At 37.9% G+C, this 13,653-nt stretch overlaps 1 protein-coding gene and 1 long non-coding RNA gene across 9 annotated transcripts in view; one reads left to right on the forward strand and one right to left on the reverse strand.

Annotated features, from left to right (window-relative positions):
• The window catches only part of lrp2a (low density lipoprotein receptor-related protein 2a), a 273,263-nt gene that overhangs the window by 170,260 nt on the left and 89,350 nt on the right, over nt 1-13,653 (forward strand). For 5 of the 8 annotated variants that reach the window (NM_001194987.2, XM_068223457.2, XM_068223458.2 and 2 more), the window contains 6 exon segments: nt 1,872-2,072; nt 4,181-4,204; nt 6,257-6,289; nt 6,399-6,641; nt 10,932-11,057; nt 11,239-11,358. In NM_001194987.2, coding sequence (NP_001181916.2) covers nt 1,872-2,072; nt 4,181-4,204; nt 6,257-6,289; nt 6,399-6,641; nt 10,932-11,057; nt 11,239-11,358 — 747 coding nt within the window. 8 annotated transcript variants of the gene reach the window in all.
• Nucleotides 6,398-10,677, reverse strand: LOC141376217 (uncharacterized). The gene is made up of 2 exons (XR_012385651.1): nt 8,143-10,677; nt 6,398-8,107 (listed from the first exon to the last, which is right to left on the reverse strand). It is a non-coding gene; the product is annotated as an uncharacterized lncRNA (long non-coding RNA).

Below are 13,653 nucleotides of genomic sequence, written 5' to 3' on the forward strand. Positions count from 1 at the left end.
GTACTTTACTATCACATTACTCACATTCAACTACTCTCAAAATATCCGTCAAAATAAAAAAAGCTGTTTCAAAAACATGTTGTCTAAGGAAAATAGACTTCATTAGTGATTAATTTAAAGCACTCTAGATAGGCAGTAACACAAGTCATTATGCAAATACAGCATAAAAGTATTAACGATTGTTTTCAGTTGAATTTGGCTAGTAAGTTGGGGTTTATATTGATATTTTTTGGTAGTAAATTATATATCAATTATGTTATAATTATAAATCATCAATGCACGTATATGTAAATTTATTCTATGGTCTGTTAAAATTCTTGATTCTGATTGGCTGGCGTGTGTACACTATTTTCATTGAAACGCTCAGGAAGTTCCAGTCATTCATTCATTTTCTTTTCGGCTTAGTCCCTTTATTAACCTGGGGTCGCCACAGCGGAATGAATCGCCAACTTATCCAGCACGTTTTTACACAGCGGATGCCCTTCCAGCCGCAACCCATCTCTGGGAAATGGTTCCAGTCACAGTTCTAAAAACGTACACTTCTCCCAAACGTTTGTAGTTACTATAGCAACTCGAACGTACAACCAATGAGGACTTGTAACTGCGGAAATCTGGAAAATTAGAAAGATGCACATCAATTATGCCACAAAATCAAGTTTTAGGAGTTTTTCAAGTGAGAATATATCATTTTAATGTCAAATTGGTAGATTATGTATAAGGATAGCACATCTTTAAAAATTTAGAATCTGAGCTCCAGGCAGTCAGTGGCAGCTCCACAAATAGCTCCCCCCCAAGCGAAGCTTTATATCAGCCAGACCATCTCAGGACCTGTCGCTGGATCTCATCTCCGCTAAACGTTGTGTGGTTCTTTGCCTCCACATCGTACATTAAACCCATGGCAAGTTGTTGATTATCTCTTACTTAAATGATAGATTTTATAAAAAGTTTTTCATTTTAGTTGATTTTATTTTAAAGGGATAGTTCACCTAAAAATGGACATTAACTTACTATTTACTTGCCCTCAAGTGGTTTTAAACTTTTAATTTTTTTATTTTGTTGAACACTAAAGAAGAAATTTTGAAGAATGCTAGAAACCTGTAAACATAGACTTCTATAGTAGGAAAAGGGAATACTATGGAAGGCAATAGTTACAGGTTTCCAGCTTTCTTCATTATGTATGTGTATTGTGGTCTAAAGAAGAAAGAACTACAGTAAAGCTTCATAAAAAATGACAAATGATGACATGTATAATAATATATTCATTTTTGGGTGAACTATCCCTTTAAACTAAACATAATTACATTTTTTTTCAAAGAAATTATAAAAATGACAAAAACACAGATACCCGGAAATATTAATAAAACTATTAAAGATATTTTTTATTTTAAAGTTTGTAATTTTAGTTTAGACATAATTCACCCAAAAAGATGTCAGCGGTTACTGGTTTCCAGCTTTCTTCAATACTGTATATTTAATGTGGTCAAAAGAAGAAAGAAACATGTATAATAACATTTTCATTTTTTTGGTTGAACTATCCCTAAACTAAATATAAATAAATAAATAAATATATATATATATATATATATATATATATATATATATATATATATATATATATATATATATATATATATATATATATATATATATATATATATATATATTTTTTTTTTTCAATAAAATTCTAAAAAATACGAAAACACTAACACTAATAACCAAAAATATTAATAAAACTTTAATGAAAATAAACAGCATTGACAGCTTGTCAGGTTTTGCAACAGATGTTTTTAAAAGTCTAATGCATTTTAAACTAAGGCTTTTGACATCACTCACAATTAAATTGAATGAAATACTTCCTTTATTTCCTCCAGGTCCTCAGGGAGCAGAGTGTCAGTGTCCTTCAGAGGGCCGCTGGTATCTGGCCGACAACAAACACTGTATTCCTGACAATGGCACGCGCTGCCAGCCCGGGCAGTTTACTTGCATGAATGGCCGCTGTATCCGCTCACAGTGGAAATGCGACAATGATGATGACTGTGGAGATGGCAGTGATGAACTGGAGAGGGTCTGCGGTGAGACGTGTTGCTTACAGTACATGCTGTCAGCTTTGACACAGAATTTCAAATCCTCCTGAATAGAGAGCACTTTTATTAACACAGCGTCTGTTATTCGTGCCAATGAATTTATATATGGTGTCTCAAATATACAGTACGAGATGGTATTTCTCACATCAACAGGAATTTGCCTAAACAACGCTGATAGTTGTGCATGACTAATCTTCAAGTGGAATGCTGACAATCACATCGGTTGTGCTTAACTTGAAACAAATTAACATATTGTTTTTGACTGAACTATCCATTTAAAAGGACAGTTCACTCAAAAATACAAAAGAAAAAAAATCTCACCCATGGCTTTATCCAAACTAGTTGTATTTTTTTGATATAACTAGATGTAAGACTAGATATAACATGATATTTTGAAGAATGTTGGAAACCTACTGTATAACCATTCACTTTACTAGTAGGAAAAACAAACACTATGGAAGTCGATGGTTTTAAAGGTGCAGTATGTAAGTTTGACACCCAGTGGATGAAGTAGGTATTGCACATCTGGATCAAAACACAAGTAAGTGCAGGTTGCCAGATTGAGTGTGCCTGACTATTGAGCCTAAACACTGTTTTAAGGCTGATTTAAATCCTGTTCTAATTAAATGCAACGACACACAATAGAATATTGTGAAATTTTTGTCCTAACAAATACCTGGAATTTATATTTTAGAAACGGCTTCTATTTCTTGCAGCTGAACAACAAAAAAGTTGATGAGATGATCACCTCATATAGACCTCATGTGCTCTATCCGGTGTTAAATGCTAACACTGTGAGTTTAAATGCCCCTTTTACATTACATTTATTGTCATACTACTGAAAGCAGCAGCAGATAGTTCAACTCAGATCTGGACAATAAAATAAACCATTTAAAATTTTAGATCTCTAAAGTAATGCAAACCATCACATATCAGTGATTCAGCATCTAGATTTAATAATCTTTAAGAGGTTTAATATGATTTCGATGATAAACCTCACCATTTTGTTGGAGTGCAGTGAGTGCACTATTCTGTGCTTTTGAATGGCTGTATTTAAGTTTCTGTCGTGTTTCGTCTGGTGCAAACAGCCAAATTGCTTATCACTGCAAATCTCCACACATAGTGTGTTGTTAGGACATGGGGTTACAATGTAACCTGCTCAACTAATGTTTACGCTCGTAATATTGATATTATTTGCTAATTAATAACCTCATGTGGAACTCTGAATCTGCTTCTCATTTCAGAGTCTGTTACTGTCCATTGGAGGTCGCATTGTGGTCACAGTCGCTCACTTTAAAAGCCTTTCTGACTGAATGAATGAGATTTCAATGAATGAAATTTGTGGTTTTCCAACAAGGCAACCCAGGGTGCTGAAATATAATTGGCTAAATTAGCAATGGGCAGGTGAAAATAACCTAAACACAGACAGCCATTCCGGCACGGAAAATACATTTTCAAAGCAGAATATCTGACTTTAGCATAGTTTTTCAGATAAAAAAAGAATATTCACTTAGCATGTTTCTTAAATATCTTCAAACATATTATGGTACTTTCATGCTGTAGAACAGTGTTTCTCAACCACGTTCCTGGAGGCCCACCAACACTGCATGTTTTGGATGTCTTCTTTGTCTGTCACACCCATTTCAGTTCTTTTAGTCTCTGCTAATGAGCTGATGATCTGAATCAGGTGTGTTTGGAGACCTACAAAAAGTGCAGAGCTTGTGGTCCTCGCGCAACGTGGTTGAGAAACACTGCTTTAGAAGACTCAAAAACTAACATAACTAACATATTAAACAACTAACAGTCAATGGTTACATGTTTAAAATACGGTATGGTTAACAAAGCCAACATTCTTCAAAATACTTATATTGTGTTTAACTGAACCAAAAAAAATTGAACAAAGCATGAGTAAAGGATGAAAGGAATTCATTAGATGCCTTTCTTTCTTATTATAAGTCATTCTAATACTATCTGACTGTCTTTATTTACCAGTTAATGAATTTCCCTCTCTTGTGCTGCGGTGCAATCTTTCACTAACATGTTTCTTCTTGCTTTTTCTTGCTTGCACAATCTGCTCTTTTACATTTTTGCCCCAGGATCCAAACATCATTTTGTTTTTGGTTTGTATTTTTGTTTACCTCTTCATTTGTAGACCAAAGCTCTGTTCCAAAATCTAGTGCGCTGCCATGATTATGCTGCTTTTTGAACTACATTGTTTTGGCATATTTATTCAGTACTTTTATTGAAATAAATAAACTTGAAAAGCTAAATTATATTTATTTATTTTCTTTTGGCTTAGTCCCTTTATTCATCTGGGGTCGCCACAGTGGAATGAACCGCTAACGTATCCAGCATATGTTTTGCGCAGCGGATGTTCTTTCAGCTGCAATCTAATACTGGGAAACATCCATACACACTCATTTACACACATACACTACGGCCAATTTAGTTGATTTAATTCACCTATAGCACATGTGTTTGAACTGTGGAGGAAACCGGAGCACCTGGAGGAAACCCACGTGAACACGGGGAGAACATGCAAAGTCCACACAAAAATGCCAACTGGCCCAGTCTGAACTCTAACCAGCGACCCTCTTACTGTGAGGCGATGGTGCTATTCACTGCACCACTGTGTTGCTCAAGCTAAATTATATAAGCTATATTAATAAACAAAAAAAAGATCATTGTTTTCTGAAAAACAAATTATAAACAAGCCCTTTATGCTAAAACTCTTACATTACACATTATATGTCAGTGTACTGCACTGGAAAGCAAAACAAAACTGCTTAATAAATTTTTTTTGTGACTTTGACAATATTTTAATACTGCTTTTAAAAGATGATACGTTTCCCAGTACTGGGTTGCAGCTGGAAAGGCATCCGCGTAATATTCTGTGTGAAACTAAAGACTATAGAATACAAAAGACATGTCACTCGTATAGTTTTGAATGGGGAAAAGTGTAGCGGTCAATATGCATACTGCCCGAGAGGAGTTTCAAAAATAGCCACAGAGTGAAATGACTGGCTTAAAGGGACTTTGGTAAAACTGGATAAGTTGGCAGTTCATTCCGCTGTGGCGACCCCTGATGAATAAGGGGACTAAGCCAAAAGAAAATGAATGAATGAATTAAAATGACACATGGTAAATTCAATCATAGTGTTTCTAATATAATTATATTTCAGTACTAAGAAAAAAAACTGATAAAAGTGAAATAAAAACACACTTGGGTTAAATCTAGGTTTATATGTCGTTTCGTGCTGTTTCTTTAAAGAATTATTTATTTGAAATCAGATTTCAGCAGTCAAAAGACACCAAGGCAGCTTACTATGATGTATAACAGAGCTCTAGACAACCCAGCCTCATTCTGAAAACGCTATGTACATTTCTGGAGAGTGCCAAATACGTCCTAGGAGGAACGTTATTTTTGCAATTTTTGTTTTCGCAAATCCACCAAAGGGTGCTCTGTGCGGTTATTGAGATCTCAAATTTCTCTTGCGAGTGCCATTCATACCTGCTGTTCTCACATAATCCCACTGTCAACTGACTGACCGATCGACTGACCCACCCTCTTCCTTTCGTAAACCCAACCAATAGTGTTTTCAAAAGCACCGACTGACCAGCGCCCACCCACTTCCCTTAACCCAACCGACAGTTTTAAGAAGCAATCCAGAAAAATAAAAGCCCTCGCCTGATTTTTACCACGTTTTCAGATTTGACCACATTCTCACCCTGTTATTTACTTGCCTAATTTATGTTTTGGCTTCTTTTTTTTAGTCTTACCCGCTTTCTAAAACTGTTTGTTTGCTGGGCTCGAACCCCGTCGTTGGGGTCAACTCCTCTCTGTGTCTCAAGTCCGCCAACATACATAGCGAGCTACTGGACAAACTGGTAATAGCGTGAAAGCTGCCCATATGGAGGTAACTTGTCAGCTGGTAAGAGCGAAAAGGAATGGCGTCATACCGCCCCGTATCGTTTCTTTTAAAGATGAAATACAGCCATACGTTCTTCTGGCTACAAAATTCGTGATCTCCATAAATGTATATAGGGCAACATTTCCAGAATGAGCCTATGTTGGCTCTAGACTAGATCTTGGATATTTAACCAGCCTAAAACACATACTAACCTCTTCCACAATGCACGGCTCTGTCTCTCTTTCTCTCTGTTGCATGCAGTCCGACAAGCAGCAGCCTTTATTTCTCTCTCAGGTAAACTAAAATAGAGGAGCTACACAGTGAGATGCAGTAGCTCATGCAATATTTTCAACACATGCAATCATTGATTATGTTTTTTATTAACATTATTTCCACATGACAGCATTTCACACCTGCGAGCCCACAGTGTTCACCTGTGGAAATGGTCGCTGTGTGCCGTATCATTACCGATGCGATCACTACAATGACTGCGGGGATAACAGCGATGAGACTGGCTGCATCTTCAGACCCTGCGACCCAAATACAGAGTTCTCCTGTAATAATGGCCGCTGCATTGCCAGGGAATACATCTGCAATGGAATAAACAATTGCTACGATAATGGGACCTCGGATGAACAGAACTGCCGTAAGTCGCTCAGTTACAAAAAACAAGTCACCCTTTTAATATAAGAGCTTTATATTGTATTGTAAATGTCCATTCATTGTTATGTCAGTTTATTGCAAAGCTCAGTTTAGTTCATTTATAGCTATCCACTTGTTAAGTGTGACTCCATGCTAAGTGGTCCAATCGCTATATGAAACTGCATGGGGAGTCATCAAATGGTAATAATAAACGCCTACAAAGCGCTGTATTAATTTCAAAAATCATGATTGCAATATATATGTCCATGCCTAATATCATGGCCAGAAAGTGATAATTTTTTTCATAAGTTTCTAAAATTTTGGTATTTGTGATGCAGAGTCCAGAGACTGATGTGTATGCTATGATTTTATATAAAATTCACTTTAATGTGTGATAAGACTAAAAGGTGGTCTCAAACCAATATTTTTTCAATTCCAATGAGTAGCGGCTTGGACCCGGAAACAGTATTCCATATGTCACCGATACGCATAGCCGGCCCTCCTTATAGGCAAACTAAGGCTTAAGCCTCCTTTCCACTACAAATGACAAGCGACAGATTGGAAGTCATTCATTTCCAATGGAGAGTAGTCCGGGAGCTGCGTGGAGTGCCGATCATCTCCGTATGTGGAAAATTCGGATCCGAATTGAGCTGCGGATCCATTGAAATATTTGAACTCCTGCGACAAGACCGCATGCGACCGGCCGACTGTATTCCAGTTTTGTCCAAGCAGGTCCGTGTGCGCGAGATGAGAAATAGGAGTTTATTTAGTTTTTTTAATCAGAAAAAGTCTATATTAAAAAATACATTTCTATTCAAAAATGTAAGTAATAAAATAATAAAAATATAATGTTTTATGTTGTCTCCACATTCCCTCCAATATTTTTAGCAGTCTGAGTTTCTAGTGTTCATTCATTTATTCATTCAACCACTGAGAATTGCTTTTCACTCCTTTATTTTGGACACTGCGAGAACAGCTTCTCTCCCATGGTGCAAGTCAGACTTGAAAATTCTGTGCGACTGCCACAAAAAAGTGTAATCCGACAGTCATGTCCAAATGTCATGTGCAGTAGAAAGGCGGCTTTAGGGCTCCACCGCCACTAGGGGTCCCTACAACCCACTAGTGGTGCGAGCCACTTCCTTGCTGAAATAATTTTTATTTGCATTTTACAAATTATCTTCATTGACTGCTTTTGTGTTTTAAATATTCATAAATTTTCACTGAAAATAAAAAAAACATAACTTTTTTAAAGATGAAATTGCTTTTGTCTAAAAGTCATGTAATCAACAGGAAGCTCGCAGTATCTCACTTCTCATATGTGTTCTGTTCTCGCTGTTCGAGTTTGTTCTTCCAAGGTACCCTGCAAGACCGACTGGTCGAACGCGAGCCCGTGCATGGACACAGCCATGGCCTTATACCTGATTTATTTTAGATATTGGACCAAGAAAATTTTACGAAGTTAACGTTCTTCTTCAAACGCAGAAAAACTGAGAAGAGACAAGCACAAAATCATTTTTAGCATCGCTTTTAAATGCTAATGATGATGTTAAAGACAATCTAGTAGCACATTTATTGAAAATAGACAATTACAGATTAGTGAACATTGTCTAGTTATAGGAAATATAAAAAAATTTTCTGGTTTTACAGACCCATTTTTAGTGTAATACACATTTTACTGAAATGCACCATTGAAGCGTCTTTCACTGTCATATTTTGCCCACTGGTAATATTTTTCCTGTTAAATGTTTTTAAAAGTTATGTCATGTCATTTTCTACCGCTTATCGGGGCCGGGTCTGAGGAGAGAACTCCAGACTTCAGACCTCTCCCCAGACACTTTCTCCTGCTCCTCCAGGGGGATCTCGAGGCGTTTCCAGGCCAGCTGAGAGACATAGTCGCTCCAGCGTGTTCTGGGTCTTCCCCAAGGCCTCCCCCTGGTGGGACATGCCTGGAACACCACCCTAGGTAGGCATCCAAGAGGCATCCGAAACAGATGCTCAAGCCACCTCAGCTGACTTCTCTTGATGTGGAGAAGCAGCGGCTCTACTCTGAGCTCCTCCTGGATGACAGAGCTCCTTACCCTATCTATAAGGGTGCACCCTGCCACCCTGCGAATGAAACTCATTTCGGCCGCTTGCATCCGAGATCTTGTCTTGTCCTTTCGATCATGACCCAAAGCTCATGACCATAGATGAGAGTAGGAACATAGATTGACCAGTAAATCAAGAGCTTTGCCTTTATGCTCAGTTCCTTCTTTACCACAGCGGAACGGTACATTGACCACATTACTGCTGCAACGATCGGCCTTTCAATCTCACGCTGCATCCTTCCCTCACTCGTAAACAAAACCTCAAGATACTTGAACTCCTCCACCTGGGATAAGGACTTTTCTCAAACCTGGCGATAGCAAACTACTTTTTTCCGGTGGAGCACCATGGCCTCAGACTTGGAGGTGTTGATTTTCATCCCAGCCACATCACACTCTGCAACAAACCATCCCAGTGCATGCTAAAGGTCCATGTTCGATGAAGCCAACAGAACGATATTGTCTGCGAATAACAGAGATTAAATCCTGTGGTCCCCGAACCTTGGGTCCCCGAACCTCCAGCCCAAGGCTTCGCTTTGAAATTCTGTCCATAAAAATTCTGAACAGAATTGGGAACAAAGGACAGCCCTGCCGGAGTCCAACATGCACTGGGAACAAGTCTGACTTATTGCCGGCAATGTGAAGCAAACTCCTACTCTGTTCATACAGGGACGAGACGGCCCTTAAAAAAAGAATACCATGAGGGACAGATGAATGTCTTCTCCAAGTCCACAAAACACATGTGGACTGGTTGGGCATACTCCCATGAACCCTCGAGCGCCCTGGTAAGGGTATAGAACTGGTACAGTGTGCCACAGCCCAGACGAAAACCGCATTGTTCCTCCTGGATCCTAGGTTCAACCATCGGCCAGATCCTTCTCTCCAGTACCCTGGCATAGACTTTCCCTGGGAGGCTGAGGAGTGTGATCGCCCTATAGTTGGAGCACATCCTCTGGTCACCTTTCTTAAAAATTGGAACCACCACCACAGTTGCCCATTCCAGGGGTACTGTCCCCAATCTCCATGCGACTTTGTAGAGACGTGTCAGCCAAGACAGCCCCAAAATATCCAGTAACCTAAGATACACAAGGTGAATCTCGTCCACCCCCGCTGCTTTGCCACTGCGGAGCTTGTAAATTACATCAGTGACCTCCGCTTGGGTGATGGGTGAGTCCACCCCTGCACCAGTCTCTGCTTCCTCAATGAAAGCTATTCTGCTGTGAAAGTGGGGAGCTGTTCACCTCGACTGGGGATGTTGTCGGACGGTGGAAGTATCACTTTGAGGATTTCCTTAACCCCATAGACATGTCTTTCATTGAGAAAGCTATTTCCTAATTGAATTATTCATAGTTTAATATAAGCTCTGAACCCTCATCTCAAATGTAAGGAACAGGGAAGGAAACTGAAGGAAATAATAATAAATTTGTGTTTGGGTATCAACATTAACCCAGTATTTGTTGCTTCCCTTTTCTCATTTTTTTTATATGAATATTTTTCATATTTACTTTATATTATTTGCTTATTGATTTTATTATTCATGAATCATTCTTTGCATTAATGTTAATTTTTTTTTCTTGATTTCTTGAGTTTTTAATGAGTTCAGAATGAATATTTTATTAATAAGAAGTGCATTTTCACTTTTGGCTAATTTAGTCTTTTATTGCAGGGTTTTTACTTTTAGAATTTCTTTACAAAAAAAAAAAAAAAAAAAAAAACTCAACCTAGAATCTTTTTATAGAATCTTTAGTCTGTTTGGTAAATTAATAAAATATGTTATAAACACTCCAGAAGGAAGTGAAGTAGGAATCACTGGTCCCTTTATTAAAGATAGTTTAATACTTCATTTTTGAAGCTGCTAGTTGACAAAAACAGTGCTGATTTAAAATTTCAAAGTCATTCAGAGAGTCAGTAAGTAAAAGAAATCAGGCTTTACTTTTCTGTTTTATTGATTGTATTTAATAAGCAATAAAATCATTGTGGGCCGGTTTGCAATTGCAATACTCCCCTATTTAGAGCAAGGTAGGACCCCAAAATCATTCTGCTTAGAGCTCCCAAAGTACAGGGCAGATATGTCACGACTTAACACGAGGATAACCAGCTCTGTGGAAGCCAATCATGTTGTTTATTTACCCGCATAGGTATGTGACATGGAATAGTTTGACGTTTCCTAATTTGATTTCAAACAATCTATTATGGATTTGATTTCCCAGCTGAGAGGACTTGCCAGCCAGAACACACCAAATGCCAGTCGACTAATATCTGCATTCCGCGCTCGTATCTATGTGATGGAGATAATGACTGCGGAGACAACAGTGACGAGAGTCCCACACACTGCGGTGAGTCTTAACAAGTTAGGAAATTATCCATGGCAACTTTAATATAATACAGTTTGGTATATTTACCTTCGGCGCTTGGCTCATAATTATATTTGGTGTTTGGCCCTTTATATGAAAAAGTTTGGGCACCCCTGGTTTAGATGCTTAATCTCTGACTGTCATTTTGTCCATCACTCCTCAGCCACATCTACATGCTCCCACAATGAGTTCCGCTGTTCGAGTGGACGCTGTATTCCTGGCCACTGGTACTGTGATGGAGGAACAGACTGTAATGATGGATCTGATGAGCCCATTACCTGTAGTAAGTAGTATTAGTGCATTACAATTACCCAGTGTATTGATATGGGTTTGGCAAGGGAGGTGTGCATCCATGTGCAGTTTATTAATAAAGAATAATCAGGCAGATAATGGTCAAACAGGTACAAACAGAAGCATGATGGCTATCCAAAAGAGTAGTCATTGTAACAGGTGAAAAGATTGATGCAGGCTGAACATGGCAGGACAGAGAAAACACTTTGTAATGTTCACAGGAAAAACAAGACTCAACACTGGATGAGTGTTCGTGAGTTTTATATACAGTTATCAGTACAATGAGCTTTGCTGTGTATGTGCGTGCAATTTGTTAATTTGGAACTGGTGTGTGAGGTGCATGATGGGAGTTGTAGTTTGGCTGTATATGGACGTGATCTCCAGTGGAGGCATAACTGCTGGCAATCACAACACCTGGGATTAGTGGCTTGTAATTATTTTTAACCTTTTTACAGGTGAATTTTTTTTTAAATATTAAAACTGGAAGGAAACAACGCAGTCGTACACCTCTCATGTTTATTTTTTAATATATTATATTTAGTGATAGAATATTTAGTCATTTAGATTAGGGCTGCAACTTATTTTAATAATCTATTAATCTTTTGGTTATTTTTTTTCGATTAATCAATGAATCTGATTAAAAAAAAACAAGAAAAGCATTCATTTCCAACCTTTTATTCAAAAAAGCGCATCCCTGAGCTGTTCTGATAGTAATAAAATAAAAAGCTAACTAAGTAGTTTTGTCCTGTTTTCAATCCAAGTATCTAAAAAATCAAGATACATGAAATACTAGACACATGAAATAGCATAAGAAATTATGTCTTTTTTTTTTTAAACCCACCTTAAAATTAAGTGATTGTCTGCTTAACTTTCTTACTTAGGGGTGAGAAAAATAATCCTAATTAGATATAACCTCAAACTGAAGTATAAAGCATCACTTCATTTTCTCATGACATTTGTCTTGCCTAGTCTTGATATAAGATTTTCAAGATAATTAAACTGGAAATGAGATGAAATGACTAAGAAAAGCTTTTTTTTTTGCAGTGCAGCTATACATGACAACACATGGAAAAATTAATGATCCAAAAAAGAGCAGTGAAAAAAATGTATCTTTAGTCTTGCAATGCAAAGTAACTCTACCATCGCTTCTTTACTTCTGTTGGTAACCCTTTTGCTGCTGAGTTAAAAAGATTCTATCTGAAACCAGTTGTGACTGTTGTTAGGCGATCATTATTTTAGATTGCTAACTCTTAATGTTTCTATGGCAATGCGTCATGTCTGTTACATGACAGATCGCAGCCACAATAGAGCTGTATGACAGACATGTCCTCTTTATTATGCTTTTCTGTTTTTATACAAAATATACACACGCTCATCTTGTCATCAACTACCTGATATTCCATTTCACATAAATATGTGAGTGTTTCTGTTGTTTAAACGGTGTATAAATTATCTTGATCGTGATCTATAATGTGAGATGGGCATTGCCATGTTTACTTGCGGCTGCATGTTTGCCTCATTCAAAACAGCAGAACATGTAGGATTCAGCACGTAAATTCATCATTTACTCCCCAAATACATGCAAGCAAGTGGCTGGCCAGATGGGAGCAAAATAGATTCAACTTTATAGTTAATTTCACTACGTGACTGGCGTGATTATGACATATCGCCTGTTGTTGGTGTCTCGGGGGGAAAATCCTCCTGCTGACACCAGACAACAGTTCATCAAACTGGGCTCGGCTTAGTCAGAAGCACTGCTTAAAGCTTCCATCATCTAGGTACAATTTCTGGAGAAAATTTCGAACTCACAGAGCTGGTGCACCTCAGAATGGATCTAGTGGACTCAGGCACAGCTCCAAACGAATTGACACTGTTTTTCAGCCTTCCTAAGCCCTGTTAGCCATTTAGCAACAAAGCTAGTGAACGGGCAGAAGGCCTGCCCATGACATGAATCCGCGTCTATTACTCAGTGAATTTGACGCACAAATTAAGTAAATTTGATACGTGAATGAAGCGAGTAATCTCAAAACGTTCACAAGTCTATTTATGCGTGAATAACGCGATTTATCCACTCGTACCAAATCTGGTGTGAACACAGCATTAGACTTTCTTTTGTGTTTTACAAACTCTAGATATTTTGTTTTACTAATACTTGTGTGTATTTACATGTCTAAAACATAAAATAAGCATTGGGTGGTTAAAAACACTGCATAATTGTGACAATATGACACATCTTTCTCTGGCTCAGCGCCAGCCAACGCGCCACAGCTCTGTCTGAATTTTTTTG

The sequence above is a fragment of the Danio rerio genome, chromosome 9 (assembly GCF_049306965.1).
Source record: "Danio rerio strain Tuebingen ecotype United States chromosome 9, GRCz12tu, whole genome shotgun sequence".
Taxonomy (NCBI): domain Eukaryota; kingdom Metazoa; phylum Chordata; class Actinopteri; order Cypriniformes; family Danionidae; genus Danio; species Danio rerio.